Below are 26,924 nucleotides of genomic sequence, written 5' to 3'. Positions count from 1 at the left end.
GTGAGAGGAATGATTGCTCAAACCAAATCACTAATGCTCTGTTATCAAACCGCTCTGCCACCAATATGTCACTGTTCACACCGTGCTGCCAACACTATGTCACGGATCCCAGCAGTATGTCAGGGATCCCGGGGAGGATATCTTTATTGTCCCCACTACTCACACCAATTTGTCACGACCCGGGGTTGTTTGGTTTCCCCTGGTTCCTTCTGAAGGGGATTTATCTATATCCCGCTTCCCAGTTCCGGTTTGGAACTTGCAGCTCTCTGGCGCCCCCTTACTCTCAGGTAAGACTAGGTACTGAAGGCAGTATTATGTTGCTGTGCCGGCCTATCCACTACCCCCTGCACAGGTCCTGTAGTGCACGCTATACCACCAACGAGATCACTAGTAAGTACACTTCAACATTTACAATCCTAGTATTCCGTACATACTTGATATAACTAACGAATACCTCAAGCTAACCACAGAAACAGTATAACTGCTATAACCTTTTTAACAGTTGCACCCGCCAGCAGAAATCCCTGATTGACCTACACATTTTCATGCCACTTATACAAGCGAGTACTAAGCAAACCTTATTTTAAATTCAGTTTCGGTACTAATCACTTTCGGTGCATCCCCACTACAGTTCAGTTAGTGCGGCGATTATACACCATTTTTTACAAAATAAAATAGGATTAACGTTGAAAAGAGAACACTTACAGTCGTTAGATCATTTCATATCAGCATGGCGGCCGTGTGCTCAGGAGATACATCCAGGTGCATGGGAAACAGCTTGAAAAGCTGTTAGCTGCTTCCTGGACCAAACCTGCAGGCTGGGCTAAGAGTATAGTGACTTACTTCTGAGCTTGTGACATCACTAAAGGGCTGGTTAATGATGTGCACTGATCTGATAGTTATTTACGCTTTTCCAAAGTCTCAGACAAAGGCATTCCTGAGTGAGAGGGGAGGGACCATGAGTGGCTTTACAGGATTGGTCACCTGCAGGTTAAAGCCACACCCTGCTCACACACTAGTTTCAAGTTACCCAGGGTCCCTGCTCTAGGCTTTGCCTTTGGATGAAGGAATGCAGAGGGGGGAAGGGGGGTCACAGCTGCATTGTGTGTGTAGAAAGCCATGTCCTTCTAAACACAATATAATATGGCATTTTTGTATTATCGTGACAAGCACACACATGCAGTGTTCACTACTGAACACTGAAGGGCATGCAATGAAAGATTGTCCTGAAACCAGTGCCCGAGTCAGGATGTGCTTTGTGGGTGGAATTTGTACTGCCCATGAAGGATGGTATAAATATCCAAATGGCCCTTGGCAGAAAAAAGATTCCTTACCCCTGTCTTAAGGGACACCCTGACTGTGACCTTTATCCTGGAGATAAAGTACCTTTACCCGGCACCATGGCGAAAGGGGATACTATGCCTAACATGTAACCAGGCGCACATAGAAATGTTCTAATACCCATGTAGCCACTGAGAGTGGAGTGCATAACCAGGCTACACAATCCCCTGTTAATGGACTGTTTTCAGCTGAGTCACCAGTTGTGACATACACCAAAGAACTTCCCCATTCAGGAAGCAGTGGACACCAGGATCTACCCTGGAAAAGAAAATAAAGAGACATATACCGGCTTTGAAAATATTGTTGATTATGTTTTATTAGTGTTTATTGATGTTTCTTACAGTTTAAAAAGACAGTAGGGTAATGAACAGTGCTTACCTGAGAACACTCACTTGTAAATAGTTGGCACCTCTTAAGGTACCCCTTATTGGTTTTACTACGTGCCAGCAGCGTGTGTGGAACCTCTGTTTACCTTGTTTGCTTTTACAGACCTAAGAAAAACCATCTGGCGTGGTTGAAGACCAGGTCTGGCTGTTATGCTTTGTAGCCCGCCCAAGCCAACATTTGGGGTTTATGACGGGTCCACTGCATCATTGCTATTATTGGTGCACTAGGACACCTTATATTAAAAAGTTTGCATTTTTCATCTATCTATACTTTTGTAATTATAAGCTACGCAATGTTTAAGCCAAGTACCTCCCATAAAGGGAAGCCTAAGATTAACCAGTTAAACCTGTTGACATGCATGTCCAAAAATGTTTACATCTTTAACCTGTATTGTTGTTTTTCTTTTCCCAGTCCGGGAGTACTGGAGTTAACGGGGGGAGTGTAACACCCCAGGTAACCGGTTGTTACAGTGATGTTGCCTTCCTTTCGGGGAGGGTTATGTCATGCTTGGAGGCAAGGAGGATTCCCTTTACCAGGTAACACACCTACATGCAACACATTCTGTATCCAGGCCAGAAGGGGGAGCTCTGAACCCGAATTAAGGGGAGCTTCCTCCAGATATATATATTCTGGTGTGGAGGAGGAGTTAGACAGTGAAAGAGAGAGGAGTTGGAGGAGAGCAGAGAGGAGCTGTGCAGCCAGGAGTGAGCTGCAGCTCCAGGAACAGAAGATAACCTGAAGGGTTGGAATGTAGTGAGCATCTGAGGAAAGAAGCAAATGAGAAGGAAAGGGTATAGAGGGGAACTGTGACCGGGCACCCTCTGAGCTGAAGCGCAGCAACCGGGCACCGGGAGCCCTAGGTTGTGTTGAACTCTAAGTTGCACAGCAGAAACGGAGGGCAAAGGACTTTATGTAATTTGCCCACACCCTGACCCGAAGGTGCAGCAGTACATGAAGAGCCCGGTTCGTGATAGAGACCCTATAAAAAGGCTTACACTGCCCACCATACGGGTAACTGGTCCAGGACAGGAGAGAGAGGACTTTGTCAGGGAGCCACAGGCAGCAAGGACCTCGCATACGAGCGCGAGCAGGAAGGCTTACGGACCTCATCTGGGAGAGGGATCCACCATTGCCTTTAGGCCGGCCGGACCACATCTCCACCTGTTGCTGGTACCCTGGACTGTGGCCTGCTACCACCTGTAAACCAGGTAAAGACGTTACAACCCTGTGTCCTCCATTTATTTGTCGGCATCCATCACACCATCCCTTCCCAGCATACCGGGAGCCCTGGTGACCCAGATTCACCTGTGGGAAGCAACACCATCTTGCTGCCATACCATCACCCCCAGAGGACCCCTTTAAGCAGCGTCGGTCACCCCTGACCGAACACCACAGGTGGCGTCACAAACTTTTGCTTTACAACTCCCTTTAAAAAAACTATCCCTTTTACTTGGGTGCCCAGGGCCATGGAAAGGGTCACTGCCACCGTGACCACCCCTTTAATTGCGACCGGACCCAGTACGGAGTACCCCTAGGCCCTGGCGGGCAACTCATATTCTCTAGTGGTCTACAGATACAAGGTCATCATCATGTCCTGTAATGTCTACAGATGCATGGTCTTCATCATGTTTTGAAGTGGTCTCCCGATACAAGGCCATCATTATGCCCTCTAGTGGTTTCCAGATCCTAGGTCATTGTCATAGCCTTTATTTTTCTGCAGATACAAGGTCATCATCATGTCCTCTAGTGGTCTCCAGTTACAAGATCATCATCATGTCCTCTAGTAGTCTACAGATACAAGATCATCATCATGTCCTGTAGTGGTCTCCAGATACAAGATCATCATTATGTCCTCTAATGGTTTTCACATAAACAGGTATTTTGATGGTTTCTGCATAGAATCATGGTCACTAGTATGTCTACTAAAGGCCTTCTACATACACATGGTCACCCTCATGTCATTCACTACTCACATAATAATGTCCTACACATAATAATGTCCTACAGATCACTGTGGTTAAGGTTTCCTGAAATGTCTAGATAAATCTCATCTTTCACATATTCTCACCTGCCCACGAAATGACTCACCTGTATCCTCAAACACAGGAATGTACTCATTCTGCTGAATGTCCAGCATCAGTTCCAGGCCATTGCCGGTGCCCCCCTTTAACGTGTTGAGGAGTTCAAAACCTTCCTTCCCAGAGTTAAATGTATAGCACTTTCCATTACTCGTGTACTCCTGAAACGCAGGGACAAAGATGTCACTACCAACATCAGGACAGGAAAATAAACTGACTGGAAATAATATAAAGTCTACTGACATATAGCTGAGGGTATATAGTAGGGGACTAAGTGTAGAACAAATCAAAGAACAAAGCAAAAAGAAGGAGAAATGGTAAAGAGCCTTAACGACTGTAACAAAAAGAACATTCTGAAATAAAAACACTGAAGATGGAGGCCTGAATACAGCGGTAATGAGAGACACAGCACAGGAGAGGACATGTAATGGAACATGCAACATTTCATAGGGCAATATAAGAGGACAGGGCAAAGAAAGACCAACGTGGAAGTATATACACTGGCACACATCTACCCATAAATGCCCTCTACTGTGGAATGGCGCACATTTCGGCGTAATGTCTTCGTCTGGGGGTGGCGTCATCCCAGAAGGGAGCTGAATAAACGTAAATCCCTCCACTAAATTGCATCCCAAAGAGTCACATGGCCAAGTATCTGTTGTCACTAGCCCAGTCATGCCCCGCCAGGTACATCATAGAGCGCGAGTCACAACGGACACATGACCTGGATTGGTCACATAATCAGGGTAGCCAACTCAACTTTATTTTTTCTGGGAAACATATCAAAGATTCAAAGACAGACAACTTTTTTATGGATACAAAGGAAAGCCACAACAAATCCATGATTATAAGTGATTCGTGTCTACAGCCCATACTTCTGATATCAGACATCAGCTGCCGTCACTGTGAGCTATAAGATGAGGCAAAACACAGTCAGAATCATTTGGAGAAGTTTCTTCAGTTTCGAAAAAATCACCGACGTCTTAAATATATACAATGGACAGCGCAAAAAAAGTGATGAATTTTTACTTACTGCCCTGCAATTTCTGGACGTTTGGCGGCTCAGCAGATGTCCAAGCGAGACACGTCCCACAAAGACGTGAACTGCGGGAGGGAAGGGAGAGAGGGACTCATGCATGCATGGAGATAGAAGTTGAAGCTGATAAATGCACAGTAGATGATGCCAGATTGATAAAAACTAGAAGCCAATACACAACAAGAAATCTGCACAAAGAGAAGTGTAAAGATGTGACCATCAATAAGGATAAGGCCATTCTCACCCAGAAAAGTGGAGGATTTATTCTCAGACATAATAGTCAATAATTATGAACATGTCCAAGGAGAAGAAGCAACCCAGAAAAAAGGCCCTACATTTAGGTGTGGAGACACGGGTCAGTGGGTGGTCTGGTCTGCTAGCTCGAGACCGCATGTACCAAGGATTGTCCCACCGAACGCCCACTCTCCTTATAGTTGGCTGGGCATAATACTACTCAGACAACATAGGGTGAGGGTAATACACTGTGGCAATGCTTTATTGAAGCACAAAACAGGTAGATAACAGATAGATGTAAAGACCAGAGGTCCGAATAAGATCCAGTGGGTCACAAACCGAGAATGAGGCAGAAATAACAATACTGTCTTTACTAAAATTACAGTTAAAGTGAGGTTTAGTACTGAAGGAAACAGACTGAAATTCCCTTTCAATTACACTCATTCAGCCAGAGCTGAAATCAATGTGCCAATCCCAAAGTTCACACTTTGAGTGTGTTACACTGATGTTTAGAATAAATTTACCTATCCAAAAGGTCAAATATGGTACTAAGAAAACAGGTGTAAATCGGATGAGGTGGTATTATGGGACCCCATGAGATGGCACACTGAGTACCCACAATAACAATACATATAAATATAACAGAAGTTCTTAAACACTTAATCTGGGGACACCTGGGTAACTATTACTACGGTACCTTTAACCTGAGGTGAGTCTCTACTCAGGCATATAATTTGCATTGGCTGCAGCCAGTCACAAAATCTTCGGCGCCAAAAACAACCACAAGAAAACAAGGTTCAGCATCTTGTTGGCCGATGTAAAGCCCACACGCCGGGGACTTACAGTTCTGTAGCCTCAGGGTATGGTCTGGGATAGCATTTCAACAGGGCTTGTCAGGATCCCTCTCAATACGAATGGTACAGGATACCATCTCTCGTCCAGCAGTCACTCACAAATTTTCCTGAGAGCAAACCGCCTGAATCTGCACTGGATAAATTTTTTCTGTTGCTTTTCAGCTCAGCACAGTAGGAACTCCACAGAGCTCCAAAGTCACACAGCTCTCATGAATGCTCTGTAATTGTTCCACAACAGAACCACAGGTTCACCAGAGGAAGGGGTTAACACCCTCACTTACACGCTGGCAGCAAAACAGTCTTTACAGAGTCCAAACTTCTACCTTCACATCAGCTGCCACATGTTGCTTCTCACACAGCAGTTTCTCTTCTCCACCTCCTTTCCTCTCTCATGAGCTTCCCCGCCCACACAGTTTCCCGGGTCTTTTCTCTCAGCTCAGACATGCAGAAACAGCAGGGTCCTAATGTTATCACAGTTCACCCCCTTACATGCCACCCCACTAGAGGTTGGCGTCCACGACATATCTCCCCACTCAAAAACGTCCTGAGCATAGCACCGAGGTGGTATTCCCGCCATAGGTCAGGTAATTCTCCAGAGACCTACTCCAACAGGCTCAGTCCCACAGGAAGCGGGAGCCTCTTCTGTTGGATTATCAGGGGGATCAAATGATGCTGCTTCCTCCTGAGGTGTGGTGCCCTGTGACACAACTTCTGGGTCAAGTAACTGACTTGACTCTTCCTCTTCAGCAGGACATGCCGCATTCTCAACAATCTCTTCACATGGGGACAGATTGACCACAGGGGGCAAGTAAGCAGGAGCAGAAGAAGACACACCATCAAATTCAAGAATAATAGGAGTACCCATCCCTTGAGATGCAGCCTCTGGCTCTGTGGGAATGGGGGCTGAATCTTCAAACCAGCACCGTTGTAGCATGTTATGGTGAAGATTACGGGTTGGCCCCTTTGTCCCCACTGGCTTGACCTCATAAACTGGAATCTCAGGATTCACCCATTTTTTTAATCAGATATGGAGTCGCCTCCCACCAGCCACTGAGCTTCCATGACCGTAGTTTGGCTCTCACCAACACTCTATCCCCTGAAGAAAATGGCTCTGCTTGCACGGGTCGCGTGTCCCTATTGGCCACCTGATGTTGGTGGTCACCCACCACCTGATGCACCACCCTTAATAACCGCCGATGCTCTTGTACCCATTCGGATGCAGTCTGAGGGGGATTGGAGGAGGGATCCAGCATGCTCAAATCCTCAATGTCCCTGCCAGGCCTCCCGAACATCAACATGTGTGGTGAATAGCCAGCAGTGCTGTGCACTCTAATATTGTAGGCCCACATCAATTCGGGGAGATACTCAAGCCAGCTCGTTTGCTGTTTACCCTCTAATGTCCTCAACATCTGCAAAAGGGTCCGATTAAAGCACTCGCATGCCCCATGGGTGATAAGGTGTCATTCTTGACTGTTCAATACCATACAGCTGGTGCAACTCTTTCATCAGCGTCCCCTGGAAGCATGCCCCCTGATCTGAGTGTATTCTCTGCAGACACCAGAACACTTGGAGGAAATGTTGACACACGGCCTCAGCTGCCGACTCTGCTGTCTGGTCTTTTGTTGGCACCGCTACAGCATACTTGGTAAAGTGATCTGTCATTACCAGACAATAGGAGTACCCAGAAGTGGAAGACCCTATCAAAACATAGTCAATTATGAGTAGCTCTAAAGGAGCAGAAGTCTGAATAGACTGTGTGGGGGCCTGCTGCTCAGGGCTTTTTCTGAGCCCACAGACCCGACACTGCCGACATGCGTCTGCCAGCATTCCTCCCAACTCAGGGCAATAGAGGAGTCGCTGTAGCCACTGAAGTGTCTTTTCACTTCCAAAGTGGCTTTCACATGCGCCTCTCGAGCGACCACGAGACCCAGCTCCACAGGGATCACCAGTTGATACCGGTGATGCAGCTCAGATGGCAGATACACTTTATGATACAAGAGGCCCTGTTCCACACACAACTTGTCCCACTGTCACAGTAGTTTCGTACCTTCCGAGGACAGTTGAGCCTTGTCCTCTGCATGGGGCCAGATCCCATTTTGTACCCAATGGTGCACAAGTGCAATGTCTGGGCATTTATCCTGGTCTTTTGCCCAATCTGAGGGTGTTTTACCCAGGACACAGGACATCCCTGATGCCACCCCACTTGAGTGTACCACACTTCGGAAAATAGGTATCTGCCCCAAGGCCGGAGTTTCAGTGTCCTCGAGTTGGTGTTAAAAATACTTATTTCGTAAATTTATTCAGGACTCTTTAACATATGCGACACTCTAAAGAAAATAGATCAACTGACCGAACAATATATATATATATATAAATAGTTTGTAGCCAAAAAAAGTCAAATATACAATAGATCAATGGCCAAACTTATATGTGCTAAAAAACAGGGAAATGTGAAATATGAATATATATATATTTCACATTTCCTTGTTTTTTAGCACAGATAAGTTTGGCCATTGATCTATTGTATATTTGACTTTTTTTGGCTACAAACTATTTATATATATATATATATTGTTCGGTCAGTTGATCTATTTACTATATATTATTTTCTGACTTGAACGCCCTGCCCTTCTCCAGGTTTTAATTACATCTCAACACAATTGGTTCTGAGCCTCCTATATAAGTAGGCTTTACCCTGTCATTAGCCATAAGCAAGTGTTCACATTAGGCAGTCAGCTCAGATACCATAGGTAAGTGTTCACACCAGACAGTCAGTGTAGTTACCCATTCGATCTGAGATTACCTTGATGTTTTGGTGAATGGGCTCACAACGTTTGCAAATCTTGTGCTAAAAATCTCATGTGTTTGTTCATAAAGTTCATAAGCCAGTATGCTGTTCATATTTCACATATTTCACATTTCCCTGTTTTTTAGCACATATAAGTTTGGCCATTGATCTATTGTATATACTCTAAAGAAAATGTCATGATATTTCTTATAAAAAAAGTAGTGGTTTATTGGATTGTCCACCAAAAAGCATCATTGCAGCAAAACATAAAATAGGTGAAATAGTTACAAAGAGATTGTCCATTTGTCCATATCAAAGTTTGTTCCCCATCTTTCCTGAGACTCTGAATGATAAATTGCATCTGTCTCTGTCAAAAGCATGGTAGAAGCCATCAAAAAGCACATGATTAACTCACATACCAGCTGTTCATTCCGTCTGAAGTCTGTGTGGAGTGTCTGTGAAGTACGCAGAGAGCTGGGGAGACCCCCAAGTGAGAGGGAGAGAGGCCCTCCCTCCTGTGAGTCATGGATATATACACTGCTCAAAAAATAAAGGGAACACTAAAATCCCACATCCTAGATATCACTGAATCAAATATTCCAGTTGTAAATCTTGATTCATTACATAGTGGAACGGGTTGAGAACAATAAAACCTAAAAATGATCAACATAAATCACAACTAATATCCCACGGAGGTCTGGAGTTGGAATGATGCTCAAAATCAAAGTGGAAAATAAAGTTACAGGTTGATCCAACTTCAGTGGAAATGCCTCAAAATAATGAAATGATGCTCAGTAGTGTGTGTGGCCTTCACGTGCCTGAATGATCTCCCTACAATGCCTGGGCATGCTCCTGATGAGGCAGCGGATGTTCTCCTGAGGGATCTCCTCCCAGACCTGGACTAAAGCATCCACCTACTCCTTTCACAGTCCGTGGTGCAACGTGACGTTGGTGGATGGTGCGAGACATGATATCCCAGATGTGTTCAATTGGATTCAGGTCTGGGAAAAAAAGGCGGGCCAGTCCATAGCTTCAATGCCTTCATCTTGCAGGAACTGATGAGACACTTCAGCCACATGAGATCTGGCATCATCCTGCATTATGAGGAACCCAGGGCCAACTGCACCAGCATATGGTCTCACAAGGGGTCTGAGGATCTCATCTCGGTACCTAATGGCAGTCAGGCTACCTCTGGTGAGCACATGGAGGGCTGTGTGACCCTCCAAAGATATGCCACCCCACACCATTACTAACCCACTGCCAAACCAGTCATGCTAAAGGATGCTGCAGGCAGCAGATCGCTCTCCGCAGCATCTCCAGACTTTGTCACATCTGTCACATGAGCTCAGTGTGAACCTGCTTTCATCTGTGAAGAGCACAGGGCGCTAGTGGCGAATTTGCGAATCCTGGTGTTCTGTGGCAAATGCTGTGAGCACAACCCCATCTGTGGATGTCGGGCACTCAGACCATCCTCATAGAGTTGGTTTCTAACCATTTGTGCAGACACATGCACATTTGTGGCCTGCTGGAGGTCAATTTGAAGGGGTCTGGCAGTGCTCCTGTTCCTCCTTGCACAAAGGATGAGGTAGCAGTCCTGCTGCTGGGTTGTTGCCCTCCTACGGCCCCCTCCACGTCTCCTCGTGTACTGGCCTGTCTCCTGGTGGCGCCTCCAGCCTCTGGACACTACACTGACAGACACAGCAAACCTTCTTGCCAAAGCATGCATTGATGTGCCGTCCTAGATGAGCTGCACTACCTGAACCATTTGTGTGGGTTGTTGAGTCCGTCTCATGCTACCACGAGTGTGAAAGCACAACCAACATTCAAAAGTGACCAAAACATCAGCCAGAAAGCATTGGTACTGAGATATGGTCTGTGGTCCCCACCTGCAGAACCACTCCTTTATTGAGGGGGTCTTGATAATTGCCAATAATTTCCATCTGCTGTCTATTCCATATGCACAACAGCATGTGAAATCGATTGTCAAACAGTGTTGCTTCCTAAGTGGACAGTTTGATTTCACAGAAGTTTGATTTACTTGGAGTTAGGGTTATTCTGTTTTTTAAGGGTTCCCTTTATTTTTTGAGCAGTGTATATGTCCCATAGAGCACGTGTTCTCTCTATATGGTGTTAACTTTTACTCTGAGCTAAATATGCAAGAGCAATAGCTGTAATGTCAGCAAATGTCAGTGTGCTCAGTATAGAATTGAGTGTAATAAATGAATAACCAATAACTAATATTTAACAATTCCCCTTTTGAGGGTGACAGACATTGATTGGAACCTTCAAAGTAGATATATAGATAATAAGATCTTCTTTCATCTTTTCTTCTTCTTTGGCAAAATAATTTTATGTCCATAATAATAATAATATTAGAATATTGTTAAACATACTTAATAACACAATGATGTGAATTCATGTTATGGTAAGCGGTGACCAATATTTATATAAAATGTATCTTTATACTTCCCTAAATCTAAATCGAAGCAACACAGGTCCAATCATCATCTGATGTCATCTGGTCTTCATCTTGAGGTCTTCATCTTGGTTCTTTTAAAACAATCTTTATTATAATTCTTTTGAAATGGCATGTAGATATTGTAGAGACAGTGTATCATGTGTCAATCAATGTCCATAAATTCAAATGTTGATAAGAAAACAAAGGCCATAGATGAAATGTAGCTTTAATATCTGTGCAGTGTCACCTTTAGAGACCTGGACTTACATTGGCTCGCCTTGGAAATTTGTGGAAACCTCCATGTCATCCGCACTGGTCTTGGAACAGGTATGACGTCTTTGGTCAGCACAGCAAGGGTTAAAATGACTCTTCCTCACTAAACATAGCACCATAACCAGTCCTTAATGCACAGGACACATGTCAGGATTGTAGCGTCCTGACACAATTACCTTATTGTTCACCAGTTTCCATTGAAGCTTTATAGGTGACAGGAAACCACTGGAAGGTGATAAAAATGTGACAACACAGTTCATCTTAGCATCATAGGATCATCATCCTCTGCAATTGTGGTTGTTAGTTTAGATATAACAATCATGGTTGTCAGTAATGGATGCTGCAGTCGTGGTTGTCAGCGATGAATGCTGCAGTCTTGGTTTTCAGCGATGGATGCTGCAGTCGTGGCTGTCAGCGATGGATGCTGCAGTCGTGGCTGTCAGCGATGGATGCTGCAGTCGTGGCTGTCAGTAGTGACATGAATTGTAATTGACACAATCTATTATTACTCAGCAATCATAGCATTGTTACCTTGTGGAACTTCTGGATAGCAGCTTTTACTTCTTGCAACTTTTAAGAATCAATTGAATTTAAAAATATGAAAAGTCTTTATTAACGTAATTCTAGCATCTTGCTTGAAGTCTTCATCCCCTATTCTATATCTATATTCTAAATCTGGTAATTTTCCTGACCTATAATATCACAGCGTACCATAGCAATCAATAATATCCATATAATTATTATCAGAATATTAATATGGAATTCATATTTGGAATAGTAAAACAATAATAAATGACAACCATATTAACCATATTCTTCATGTGATAGAACATTTTTATGTCGATGTAATTACCTTTTCAACCCAAAGATGTCTGTGTGTTTTTTATGTAGCAAGTGTTTCCATCTTTATTGCTCAAACCTTACACCAATAATATGTAAAAATGCATAGCCATGAACCAAAATAAGAATATACATATGAGTGAATGAATGAATGAAAGAATTGTTGTATTTAACTCAGAATTGAAACATTTGTCCCTTATAATGGAACCATATCATCACAATATTTAATGAAGCAATATTCTTGTATTAGACATTACTTTATTAAATATTGATTTTTTAAAAATTTGAGATAAAAAATAAAAAATAAGAATAAAAATGAAGTAAGAATAAAAATTAAAAACAAATAAAAATAAGGCCTTTATATGTTGATGACAAATGCAGAGTAATTATGTTCTCCGTAACACATTACCTTAATATTTCCATTATCTGGATGTTTTCATATTTGTCATAACCTTGGATTGCTAAAATATATAAATTATGCAACTTTGCATGTAATACCTTTCATTAAAGAAATGACTCTTTTATAACACTTCATCTTATAATACCCAATAGTATTAATATCTCTTTATTAAAATGTGTGAAGAAGTATTGATGAAATGTGATGATGTCATCAGGATCAAAAACACATTTCCCCCTTAATATGAAAAAATATTATTTTATGAAATAATTATTTTATCAAAACCAAAATTAAGAATAATTATATTAGAAATAGTTTGTGTAAATTCTATACTTGCTTTATACCATAAAATTATCATTTGGAAAAAATGTTCTAAATGTAGATTTTCTTGATAAACCATTTTGATGTGTGATTGCACTAATCCACTATTAACTACATCAAGAAATAATAATTACTAAGGAAATATAGAAATGTTGATTAGATAATATTTCATTATATCTTAATGTTCTAATAATTAAACTGATTTGTATTATTTCCCATAAACACAAGTTTTTTTTCCTCGCATACCATGAGGCTTCTCATACATCACACATACCATGTTACTCTTACGCTCATCTGTCAGCCATCACTCAGTGACAAATATATAAGTTCAAACCACATATTCCACATATGAAGACGTGTACTAACCCAAATTATTGTATCCTAATTATCGATTCATTGAACACTATTACATTTAATATCTTAATATTTCTTTGAATATTCCCCAAATACACATAGCATAACACTTTGCAAACCATTTTATAGATAAAAAGACTCCTAAGAAAATTGGGCATGAGTTGTAACCATATATTTGGTGCCGGATTTGCAATTGAATCCGAACCTTGAAACTTAGGCCTAAAGAATTGCTTTCACTTGCAAAAGTTGACGTCTCTCACAAATTCTTTTCACTGAGGTTAGAAGCGCTTTAAGTTATACTGAAATAGGGGAATGGTATCCATATTATTAGCCCACGGTTCTGATGTCACCTGCTGTGACTGTCATGTAATGCCATGCAGTAAAGATACATATATTACCATGTTAGGAAAAATTAACAGCACACAAAAACCAAATTTAGATTCAGTTAGTCATATACTATTTCTTTTACGTGTTCAATATATGAAGACATGTAATTATAACAACTTCCTGTGTAAATAAAGACATACTGTAAATCCATGTAAGAGGTTTTTTTTTAATCAATTCCTGCTTTGAAATGAAAATTCTAAAGAAAAAAAAAGATAAGATCTATAAAAACTATAGAACTACAGAATTATACTGTATAAAATAATTATAAATAACTGAATAATACACTGTATAGCACTTTTACACAACATATAATTACATTTTTAGCCAATTCCTAAACCAAATCTTATTCCTCTGTCGAGAATGTCCTGAATAGCTTGATTTATCATTGCCATTTTTAAACTTACAGATTCTTTTAAGATCTCCAATAATGGAGTCTCCAGTTTACCCCCCATGATGTCGCTCTCAGAAGTCACCGGTTTCTGTCTGTCAATTTCTGACATTTGTCTTTTTACAGAGAGGTCAGAATCTTGAATTTCTATCTCTTTCTGTGCAACTTTTTCAGTGGACTCTTGGATCATTTGGTAGGGCTTATGACAAATATGTAATTTTCTACGTACTTCAAAGATTTGAATTTGGGAATAACTCAGAGATTTTGATATTGGCTTCTGATAAGATTTTACTCTGATTTTACAAACTTAGTACGATTTATTTTCCTTTCAAGATTCTCATGTTTCTTAGCAAAGTCAAGGGATTGGGCACATTCAAATAAAGAATCTTTTTGTGATGCAATAACACAAGATACAGAATTTAGGAATCCAAATTTGTTTACAAAACATTTTATCATTGATTGTGTTTTGACATTTTTAATGAGAGTTTTGTACAACCGTTCAAATATAGACATGAATGTAAAAGTACATTCTTTTCAGCCAATCCTTAATTTTTGAAGAATATCAATATCTGGATACTTTTCATTTAATCCACAGAAAATAAGAATTTTTAATCTGTCTGTGTCATTTAAATCTCCATATAACTCGTTATCACACTGCATTTTTAATGTTAAGCGTCTAGAAAAAGTTACAGGAAGCCACATTTTAACCCCTTAACGACCTTTGACGCATACGCTGCGTCATGAAAGTCGGTGCCAAAACGACCTATGACGCAGCGTATGCGTCATGGAATGATCGCGTCCCTGCAGATCGGGTGAAGGGGTTAACTCCGATTTTACCCGATCTGCAGAGACAGGGGGAGTGGTGCTTCAGCCCAGGGGGGGTGGCTTCACCCCCCCGTGGCTACGATCGCTCTGATTGGCTGTTGAAAGTGAAACTGCCAATCAGAGCGATTTGTAATATTTCACCTAAAAAACTGGTGAAATATTACAATCCAGCCATGGCCGATGCTGCAATATCATCGGCCATGGCTGGAAAACCTGAAGTCACCCCCCCCACACCCACCGATCGCTCCCCCAGCCCTCCGTTAGTCCTCCGGTCCCCTCCGTCCGCCTGCCGGCTCCCCCGTCCTCCTGTCCGCTCCCTCCTTGCTCAGGATCCCCCCCCTGTGCTCCGATCACCCCCCCTGTGCTCCGATCCACCCCCCCACCACCCCTTCATACTTACCGATCCTCCCGGTGTCCGGCCGTCTCCTCGCTGGGCGCCGCCATCTTGGAAAATGGCGGGCGCATGCTCAGTGCGCCCGCCGAATCTGCCAGTCGGCAGATTCCTTACAAGTACATTTTGATCGCTGTGGTAGGTTCTATCACAGCGATCAAAATAAAAAAAATAATAAATAACCCCCCCCCCCTTTATCACCCCCATAGGGACAATAATAAAATAAAGAATTTTTTATTTTTTTTTTCCACTAGGGTTAGGGTTAGAACTAGGGTTAGAACTAGGGGTAGGGTTAGGGGTAGGGTTAGGGTTACGGGTAGGGTTAGGGGTAGGGTTATGGCATGTGCACACAGAGCGGATCGGCCGCGGATCCGCAGCGGATCGACCGCGGATCCGCAGCGGATCCGCAGCGGATCCGCAGCGGATCGGCCGCGGATCCGCAGCGGATCGGCCGCGGATCCGCAGCGGATCGGTAGCGGATTGGCCGCGGATCCACAGCGGATCGGTAGCGGATTGGCCACGGATCCGCAGCGGATTGGCAGCGGATCCGCAGCGGATTGGCCGCGGATCCGTAGCGGATTGGCCGCTGCGAATTCGAAGCAGTTTTCCATCAGGTTTACAGTACCATGTACACCTAAGGAAAACCAAATCCGCTGTGCCCATGGTGCGAAAAATTCCGTGCAGAAACGCTGCGTTGTATTTTCCGCAGCATGTCAATTCTTTGTGCGGATTCCGCAGCGTTTTACACCTGTTCCTCAATAGGAATCCGCAGGTGAAATCCGCACAAAAAAACACTGGAAATCTGCTGTAAATCCGCAGGTAAAACGCAGTGCCTTTTACCTGCAGATTTTTCAAAAATCGTGCGGAAAAATCTCACACAAATCCGCAACGTGGGCACATAGCCTTAGGGTTAGGGTTGGAATTAGAGTTAGGGTTGGAATTAGGGCTAGGGTTTGAAATAGGGTTAAGATTAGGCTTGTGGTTAGGGTTACGGATAGGGTTAGGGGTGTGTTGGGGTTACAGTTGTGGTTAGGGTTGGGATTAGGGTTACGGTTGGGATTAGGGTTAGGATTAGGGTTGGAATTAGGGTTACGGGTGTGTTGCGGTTAGGGTTGTGGTTAGGGGTGTGTTGGGGTTAGGGTTGTGATTAGGGTTATGGCTACAGTTGGGATTAGGATTAGGGGTGTGTTGGGGTTAGTGTTGAAGTTAGAATTGAGGGGTTTCCACTGTTTAGGCACATCAGGGGTCTCCAAACGCAACATGGCGCCACCATTGATTCCAGCCAATCTTGCGTTCAAAAAGTCAAATGGTGCTCCCGCCCTTCCAAGCCCCGACGTGCGCCCAAACAGTGGTTTACCCCCACATTTGGGGTACCAGCGTACTCAGGACAAACTGGGCAACAACTGTTGGGGTCCAATTTCTCCTGTTACCCTTGCAAAAATAAAAAATTACTTGCTAAACATAATTTTTGAGGAAAGAACAATTATTTTTTATTTTCACGGCTCTGCGTTATAAACTTCTGTGAAGCACTTGGGGGTTGAAAGTGCTCACCACACATCTAGATAAGTTCCTTCGGGGGTCTAGTTTCCAAAATGGGGTCACTTGTGGGGTGTTTCTACTGTTTAGGCACATCAGGGGCTCTGCAAATGCAATGTGACGCCCGCAGACCATTCCATCAAAGTCTGCATTTCAAATGTCACTACTTCCCTTCCGAGCCCTGACGTGCGCCCAAACAGTGGTTTACCCCCACATATGGGGTATCAGCGTACTCACAACAAACTGGGCAACAAATATTGGGGTCCAAATTCTCCTGTTACCCTTGTGAAAATAAAAAATTGCTTGCTAAAACATCTTTTTTGAGGAAAGAAAAATGATTTTTTATTTTCACGGCTCTGCGTTGTAAACTTCTGTGAAGCACTTGGGGGTTGAAAGTGCTCACCACACATCTAGATAAGTTCCTTGGGGGGTCTAGTTTCCAAAATGGGGTCACTTGTGGGGGGTTTCTACTGTTTAGGCACATCAGGGGCTCTGCAAATGCAATGTGACGCCCGCAGACCATTCCATCAAAGTCTGCATTTCAAATGTCACTACTTCCCTTCCGAGCCCTGACGTGCGCCCAAACAGTGGTTTACCCCCACATATGGGGTATGAGCGTACTCACAACAAACTGGGCAACAAATATTGGGGTCCAAATTCTCCTGTTACCCTTGTGAAAATAAAAAATTGCTTGCTAAAACATCTTTTTTGAGGAAAGAAAAATGATTTTTTATTTTCACGGCTCTGCGTTGTAAACTTCTGTGAAGCACTTGGGGGTTCAAAGTGCTCACCACACATCTAGATAAGTTCCCTTGGGGGTCTAGTTTCCAAAATGGAGTCACTTGTGGGGAGTTCCTACTGTTTAGGCACATCAGGGGCTCTGCAAACGCAACCTGATGCCCGCAGAGCATTCCATCAAAGTCTGCATTTCAAAACGTCACTACTTCCCTTCCGAACCCCGACGTGTGCCAAAACAGTGGTTTACCCCCACATATGGGGTATCAGCGTACTCAGGAGAAACTGTACAACAACTTTTGGGGTCCAATTTCTCCTGTTACTCTTGCAAAAATAAAAAAATTCTGGGCTAAAAAAATATTTTTGAGGAAAGGAAACACATTTTTTATTTTCACGGCTCTGCGTTATAAACTTCTGTGAAGCACTTGGGGGTTCAAAGTGCTCACCACACATCTAGATAAGTTCCCTTGGGGGTCTAGTTTCCAAAATGGAGTCACTTGTAGGGAGTTCCTACTGTTTAGGCACATCAGGGGCTCTGCAAATGCAACCTGATGCCCGCAGAGCATTCCATCAAAGCCTGCCGTGCGCCCAAACAGTGGTTTACCCCCACATATGGGGTATCATCGTACTCAGGACAAACTGGAAAACAACATTTGGGATCCAATTTCTCCTATTACCCTTGGGAAAATAAAAAATTCTGGGCTAAAAATCATTTTTGAGGAAAGAAAAATTATTTTTTTATTTTCACGGCTCTGCGTTATAAACTTCTGTGAAGCACCTGGGGGTTATAAGTGCTCACTATGCATCTAGATAAGTTCCTTGGGGGGTCTAGTTTCCAAAATGGGGTCACTTGTAGGGGAGCTCCAATGTTTAGGCACACAGGGGCTCTCCAAACGCGACATGGTGTCCGCTAACGATTGGAGCTAATTTTCCATTCAAAAAGTCAAATGGCACACCTCCCCTTCCGAGCCTTGCCGTGCACCCAAACAGTGGTTTACCCCCACATATGAGGTATCGGCATACTCAGGAGAAATTGCCCAACAAATTTTAGGATCCATTTTATCCTGTTGCCCATGTGAAAATGAAAGAATTGAGGCTAAAAGAAATTTTGTGTGAAAAAAAGTACTTTTTCATTTTTGCGGATCAATTTGTGAAGCACCTGGGGGTTTAAAGTGCTCACTATGCCTCTAGATGAGTTCCTTGGGGGGTCTAGTTTCCAAAATGGGGTCACTTGTGGAGGAGCTCCAATGTTTAGGCACACAGGGGCTTTCCAAACGCGACATGGTGTCCGCTAACGATGGAGATAATTTTTCATTCAAAAAGTCAAATGGCGCTCCTTCCCTTCCGAGCCTTACCATGTGCCCAAACAGTGGTTTACCCCCACATGTGAGGTATTGGTGTACTCAGGAGAAATTGCCCAACAAAATTTAGGATCCATTTTATCCTGTTGCCCATGTGAAAATGAAAAAATTGAGGCAAAAATAATTTTTTTGTGAAAAAAAAGTACTTTTTCATTTTTACGGATCAATTTGTGAAGCACCTGGGGGTTTAAAGTGCTCACTATGCTTCTAGATAAGTTCCTTGGGGGGTCTAGTTTCCAAAATGGGGTCACTTGTGGGGGAGCTCCAATGTTTAGGCACACGGGGGCTCTCCAAACGTGACATGGTGTCCGCTAAAGATTGGAGCCAATTTTTCATTCAAAAAGTCAAATGGCGCTCCTTCCCTTCCGAGCCCTGCCGTGCGCCCAAACAGTGGTTTACCCCCACATATGAGGTATCAGCGTACTCAGGACAAATTGGACAACAACGTCCGTGGTCCAGTTTCTCCTTTTACCGCTGGGAAAATAAAAAAATTGTTGCTAAAAGATCATTTTTGTGACTAAAAAGTTAAATGTTCATTTTTTCCTTCCATGTTGCTTCTGCTGCTGTGAAACACCTGAAGGGTTAATAAACTTCTTGAATGTGGTTTTGAGCACCTTGAGGGGTGCAGTTTTTAGAATGGTGTCACTTTTGGGTATTTTCAGCCATATAGAACCCTCAAAATGACTTCAAATGTGAGGTGGTCCCTAAAAAAAATGGTTTTGTAAATTTTGTTGTAAAAATGAGAAATCACTGGTCAAATTTTAACCCTTATAACTTCCTAGCAAAAAAAAAAATTGTTTCCAAAATTGTGCTGATGTAAAGTAGACATGTGGGAAACGTTATTTATTAACTATTTTGTGTCACATAACTCTCTGGTTTAACAGAATAAAAATTCAAAATGTGAAAATTGCGAAATTTTCAAAATTTTTGCCAAATTTCAGTTTTTTTCACAAATAAACTCAGAAATTATCGACCTAAATTTACCACTAACATGAAGCCCAATATGTCACGAAAAAACAGTCTCAGAATCGCTAGGATCCGTTGAAGCGTTCCTGAGTTATTACCTCATAAAGGGACACTGGTCAGAATTGCAAAAAACGGCAAGGTCATTAAGGCCAAAATAGGCTGGGTCATGAAGGGGTTAAACAACTGATTTTTCTCCTCATTAGTTAAATCAAACTTATCAGCAAAACTCTCAAATATCTCTGAATTTCTACAGACATGGATTTTGTTATCATATGCAGGAATGATTTTGCATAATTTTAACAAGTTTTCTCTTACTTTAATTTGAAGTTGGGTGTCACGATAATGTAAGAATGTCATGTGAGATTAGCTCTAGAAGGTACATGGCATAGAGACACACGCTGCAGGCCATTCTGACCCCCCTCTTCTCTCTCTGCCTGCTTGTATGTGTGTAATTCAAAACCCCCCACTAGAATCACTGAAGTTTTATGGTTCTACCCTGGAAATACCAGACTGGGAAATCTACTCATCCCTCCTCCCATCTAGTACTAGTTGGAACTGGTATGAAAGCCCCGAGCTTCTGTTTGATAAAACTTATATATAGCGGCACCGAATTGGGCTAGAAAGATAAGAATGATTTATTTTGGATGTCCATCGGTAGACCTATCACCCACTGAAAGCTCTAGCAGCTAAACGCAATGAGTGCAAAGTGCAGATTTCTCAGTAAGTGGTTCAGGTAATTACTCCGTTTTTACACTTAAAAGAAGTCCCCTGACGTGGGGAACATCATGAGCATCGTGTCTTACTTATGCAAGGTTCACACAGCGAGTTATGCTTAAAAATAGTTACTATAGCTGTAAGTAAAGAGGAGGTTTCAGCTTCTAAGTGATGTCACCACAGAGGGAGTTCCTGGGTTTTCGGCTGTGAGATATATTAGTGAGACAGGATTCCAGCAGCGTCTTGTGTCCAGGGTCCTGCTGCTGATACAGAGGGGTGCTATGCATCTGGATGTATTTATCCTCCTAAGCCACAGGCCAGCCAAGATGATATCATGACATAACGACCTGTAAGTGTTCTCTTTTCAATGTTAATCCTATTTTATTTGTAATCTGTAATGTACACATGATTTTGTCTTCTTTGTAATATCTTTTTATACCTTGTAAACACTGCCTACCTGTTTTTTGGATTAAAATATATAATTTACTACCTTGTCTCTTCATGCTCTATAAACGAACTGTCGCTTCCTCTGAAGTGAATTACGCTACTGATTTTTGTTGGCTCCAGACCCATTAACCCTTGTGGGATCGCAGCTGGTGGCAACATACTTTGTTCTGTGCGATTGGGAATCTTTGCAGCGATGGTGGCGTTGATAATTATTGATCCCGCCTGTGTGGGAGTAGTTATATCGCCCTCGCTGTAGCATGCCCAATAGACAGTACATAGCAGGCAGCCTTTCTGGGGACTAATTACCCTAAGTGCAGTACTTAATCTGACCTGATGGTAAGGGGGGTGCCATAGAGCTGCAAGTTCCAAACCAGAACTGGGAAGTGGGATATAGATAAATCCCCTTTAGAAGGAACCAGGGGCAACCAAACCTCCCCGGTTCGTGACAAATTAATGTGAGTAGTGGTTATGATAAAGGCATCCTCCCCGGGATCCCTGACCTATTGTTGGGTCCGTGAAATATTGTTGGCAGCACAGTGTGAACCGTGACATTGGGCCTCTGAGTTGTCTTCTATTTTTAGTGGTTTTTGTGCATCTGTCCCTCATATGTCATCTACGTCAGTTCTCATGTCTCCTCCCACATTTCCTCCATCTTTTTTTACATCATGAGACACAAGGTCACCTTGAATGGTTGTTAAAGACCCGTGTCTCACATCTTGTTCACTCTCCACATTACAGTCAATCTCGGGAACATCACTAGTATCATCTGACACTTTTTTAACACTGTGATTTTTGGATTTATCTGACACAAACTTGTGAAATACGTCGACCAACTGTAAAATATTTTTCAATTTTTCTTTTTCGCTATTGAAGGACATCAGCTTCTTATTATCTATCTTTAGATTCTCAATCTTGCCTTCTACATATAAGCTGAGCCATAAAACTTCTAAGTTAGATTCATCTAAAGATATAAATTTCAGTCAACTTAGCTTAGAATAAGACGTAATGACATCCATATTTCTTACCTTGAAATATCTCAGCTTGTAGTTCCTTTGTTGGACAACGCTGGGCTCTGGTCATCAGCACGTCTATCTTCAGTACATCTGCCACTTGTTGTACTTCTGGTACTTGTCAATCCATCTGGCAACTCTTAGTCCTCACTCATAGGTTCTGTCCGATATTTGTGACTTGAAGTATCATAGTGGAATTCCTGAAAACTTGCACAACTGATGTTTGGCGAAGCTCTTCGCTCATACCCGTGTGCAAGTAGAAGGAAATCCACAAAAAATAGCACAAAAAATCAGGTATGGTTGGCTCTCCAAATGTTAAAAATACTTATTTTGTATATTTATTTATTCAGTACTCCTTACCAGATGCGATACTCCAAAGAAAATGTCATGATATTTCTTATTTAAAAAATATAGCGGTTTATTGGATTGTCCACCAAAAAGCATCATTGCAGCAAACATAAAATAGGTGAAATAGTTACAAAGAGATTGTCCATTTGTCCATATCAAAGTTTGTTCCCCTTCTTTCCTGAGATTCTGAATGGTAAATTGCTTCTGTCTCTGTCAAAAGCATGGTAGAAGCCATCAAAAAGCACATGGTTAACTCACATACCAGCTGTTCATTCCATCTGAAGTCTGTGTGGAGTGTCTGTGAAGTACGCAGAGAGCGAGAGACCCCCAAGAGAGAGCGAGAGAGGCCCATAGAGCACGTGTTCTCACTATATGGTGTTATCTTTTACTCTGAGCTAAATATACAGGAGCAATAGAAATAATGTCAGCCAAATGCAATGTGCTCAGTATAGAATTGAGTGTAATAAATGAATAACCAATAATTAATATTTAACAGTCAGTCCTTAACATTTTCCCCAGAGGACCCAAGGGGTACCCTTGACAATGCATCTGCATTTCCGTTTTCTCGCCCAGAGTGAAACCTAATTCGATAATTAAATTTAGCAAGGTGAGCGACCCTCCTCTGCTCCAACGCTCCCAGTTTCGCATTCCCTAAATGAGCCAGCGGGTTGTTATCCATCATGACTAGTACCTCAGCTCCTGTTAGGTACTCAGCAAAGCGTTCTGTCATTGTCCACACCAGAGCCAGTAATTCCAGTCGGATTACGCTCTGTGTCTCTTAAAGACGTGTTGCCATTGGCAATCACCCGCTCCCAGCCATCCTGCACCTGGACTAGTACTGCCTCCAGCCCATGAAGACTACCTGATGTGTAGAAAATGGGCATCAAACAGGGCATACGCCAACAGTGGGGCACTCGTTTGGGCGGTTTTCACTTCATCAAATGCCTTTTTCTGCTGGGGCCCCCATTGAATGGGGCGGTTTCGAGGACCCAGCGCTGTCCCTCTTAAAAGTTAATTCAGAGGACCCACCACTTGTGAAAATTTAGGCACAAATCGCCGATAATACCCCGCTAAGACCAAGTAGGCCCACACTTCTCATAGGTTGTGGGGAGGTGGCCACTTCTGTACAGCCTTAGCCTTACTGGCCGCAGGCAGCACTCCGTCCGGGGTCACCACATGGCCTAAATACTCAATCTGACTCTGTAACAGTTGACTTTTTTTGGCTTTATTTTCAGGCTATAGCGACTGAGCCGCCAGAGAACTTGACGTAGCTTCTCAAGATGGTCTTCAAATGAGGTACCAAACACCACGATGTCATCTAGGTATATAAGGACCGATTCAAAATTCAGATCGCCTAAGCAATCTTCCATCAGGCGTTGGAAAGTTCCTGGGGCGTTAGTGAGCCCGAAGGGCATCCGGTTGAATTCATAGAGCCCTATTGGTAAGAAACTCCGTTTTGGCCCGATCTCTTTCGGCCATTAGTACCTGCCAGTAGCCACTTGCCAAATCAACCGTTGCGAAATACTTGGCCCGACCCAATGTCAACAGGGATTCTTCTTCCAGCCAAGACTATGGGAGCAGCCCAGGGGCTCTGACTCTGTCAGATCACTTGATTGTCGTGTGGTCCACTTTGGAGGAAATGTTTACGGTACACCTCAGGAGTCAATTGGTAATTCTTATTAGGGCTTGCTTGATGGCCTCATAGTTCCCATCTAGCTCTGAAGGAAGAGCAGCAAACACAACCAGGGCCTTGCCTCTCTGAACCCTGGGGTTAAGTGCAGTGCCCACTGTTGCATAGTTTGGTCACAGAAGAAACTCATGAGAGTAAATTATATGGGGTAATTCAAGTTTTATCTTCGCAGAACATGAGGTACATACATCTTCTTAATACAGCATAAGAGGAAGTCTGAAAGAACCTTTTACCAGAGAGAAAGTGAAACAAAAGTACAACAAGTATATGCATTACATTCAACTAATCATATAACATTAACAACATTGCAATCTACTGTCAGAAAAGTGTAAATGCCTTCTGCACACAAATAAGTCTGTATCTGTTGCATATCTGCCAACACCCACTGGTCAGGCGGCAGCAAGTACTGTCTGCAAGTCTTTTCAAATCCCCTCAGAAAGGTGTCCATGTCCCCGTCCTTTTCCATCACTGGAAAGTGCTCTGGCTGGGGTTTAAAGGTTGGGGAATTATTGGACTCACACTTATGTGGGGTAAATGGTGAAATCCCGAGTTGGGCCATCTGAAGCTCATGGTTTCTCTAAGCTTGGGCTTGCCTCTCAGCTCTCTCGGCCTCTCGCTTGGCTCTCTCCTGGTGTTGCCGAATTATCCTCAGCCATCCTTGATGATCCTCTACGGGGCATAGTTGTAGAGCCGTTTGCAGATATCGGTCCACGTTGCCCTGGTCGCTGATGCGACTTGCATCTACAGGTAGGACCCCTGGAGCAGTATTGCCCATACTTTGGCTGACCCCTATTTCCGCTGAGCTCTTGAGACGGGCTTGCTCTGCTTCAAGTCGCACCAGTTCAGCGATCATTTGTTCTTTGTTTTAGCTCAAGGGGTCAATGCCTTTGGTTGTACAAATTCCAGCAAGAGTCTCCTTTTTCTGCTCAGTGTACCAGAACTCCCCAACTGCAGCCATGATCTCCAAATAAAAGAATAGAAAAAACGAAGAGATGTATGGTGTAACTGCTACATATACAGTATTGTCTCAGATCTAATGTTGAAAGCAGTCAAAAGCAGTTGACCGTTCTTGGTGCAGACCAACGCCAGTGAGTTTGGCCATGGTGCTGTGCTCAGCCAGGTTAACTCGGAGAACCAAGAGCACCCCCGTATTGTACCTGAGACGGATGCTTCTGCAGAGGGAAGTGGCCTATTCCACCATCAAGAAGGAGTGCCTGGCCATAGTCTGGGCCCTGCAACACTTGCAGTCCTACTTGTACGGTCGCACCTTCACTGTGGTGACCGACGACAACCCTCTGCGCTGTCTACACGCCATGTGTGGAACAAATGAAAGGTTGCTATGCTGGAGCCTTGCCCTCCAGCAGTACGATTTTACAATCAAACACAAAACAGGCAGGGATCATAGCAATGCAGATGGGTTGTCCCGCCGGGGTGAACTGGCTGAGGTGCACATCAAGGAGTACCGAGAGGTTCTGCCTCCGTAGCAAAAGGGGAGGTGTCACGATACTGTAACAATGTCATAATGTGAGAATAGTTTAGAAAGTACCATGTCACACATGCTGCAGATTTGACCTCCCCTTCCAGCTTCCACTGCATTCCTTGGTATAGACACAAAGCCCTAAGATGATGCACTGTGTAACTTGAACCTAGTGTGTGAGCAGGGTGTGGCTTTAAACTGCAGGTGACCAATCCTGCAAAGCCACCAGTTGTCCCTCCCCTCTCACTCAGGAATGCCTTTGTCTCCAGACTCTAAGAACATAAAGAACCAAGATCAGTGCATATCATTAACCAGCCCTTTAGTGATGTCACAAGCGTAGAAGTACAAGTCACTATACTCTTAGCCCAGCCTTCAGTCTTAGCCCAGGAAGCAGCTAACAACAGCTCTTCAAGCTGTTTCCAATGCACCTGGATGTATCTCCTGCTGATATGACATGATCTAATGACCTGTAAGTGTGTTTTTCTTCCGTTAATCCTATTTTATTTTATAATGTGTAATGTATATATGAATTGCCTACTTTCTAATATCTTTTTATACTTTGTAAACTGCCTAATTTTTGATGGAGTAAAATATTTAATTGCTACCTTGTCTCTTCTGCTCTATAACAAACTGTGTCCTCTGAAGTCAATTGCGCTACTGATTTGGGGTGGCTTTGGACCCGATAATCGGAGCTGGTGGCAGCATACTTTGTTCTGTGCGATTGGGAATCTCTGTAGCGATGGCGGCGTTGATAATTATTATTCCCGCCTTAGTGGGAGTAGTTATACCGCCCTCGCTGCATCCTGCCCAATAGCCAGTACATAGCAGGCAGCCTTTCTGGTGACTAATTACCCTAGGTGCAGTACCTAATCTGACCTGAGGGTAAGGGGGTGCCAGAGAGCTGCAAGATCCAAACCGGAACTGGGAAGTGGGATACAGATAAATCCCTTTCAGAAGGAACCAGGGGCAACAAAAAAAGCCCAGTTCGTGACAAATTGGTGTGAGCGGTGGGGACGATAAAGATATCCTCCCCGGGATCCCTGACATACTGCTGGGATCCGTGACATAGTGTTGACAGCACGGTGTGAACCATGACACCACCATATATTGTGTCTTTTCTACTCACAATTTATCAGTGTGTACTCTGATGAAGTTCTTTTCTGACCGAAACGTCACACTGTACTACTACACTGTAAATAAATCTTTATATTTCTACTTATCTGAGTGCCAAGTCCTTCATAATACTATATCGTCTGGGATCCTACTTGTGCATCAGTTCTTGGAGTGT

The 26,924-nt window shown here is 43.2% G+C and overlaps 1 protein-coding gene across 1 annotated transcript in view; it reads right to left on the bottom strand.

Moving 5' to 3' along the window:
* LOC143781260 (acid-sensing ion channel 1C-like) overlaps nucleotides 1–26,924 on the bottom strand; it is a 230,182-nt gene that overhangs the window by 87,587 nt on the left and 115,671 nt on the right. The window contains exon 2 of the mRNA XM_077267758.1: nucleotides 3,817–3,967. Within this exon, the coding sequence (XP_077123873.1) occupies nucleotides 3,817–3,967 (151 nt within the window). The remainder of the gene's footprint in view (nucleotides 1–3,816; nucleotides 3,968–26,924) is intronic.

This window comes from Ranitomeya variabilis, chromosome 6 (genome assembly GCF_051348905.1).
Source record: "Ranitomeya variabilis isolate aRanVar5 chromosome 6, aRanVar5.hap1, whole genome shotgun sequence".
Classification (NCBI taxonomy): Eukaryota; Metazoa; Chordata; class Amphibia; order Anura; family Dendrobatidae; genus Ranitomeya; species Ranitomeya variabilis.
The sequence above is the reverse complement of the archived record's forward strand: the minus strand, read 5'-3'. Positions and strand labels throughout refer to the sequence as shown.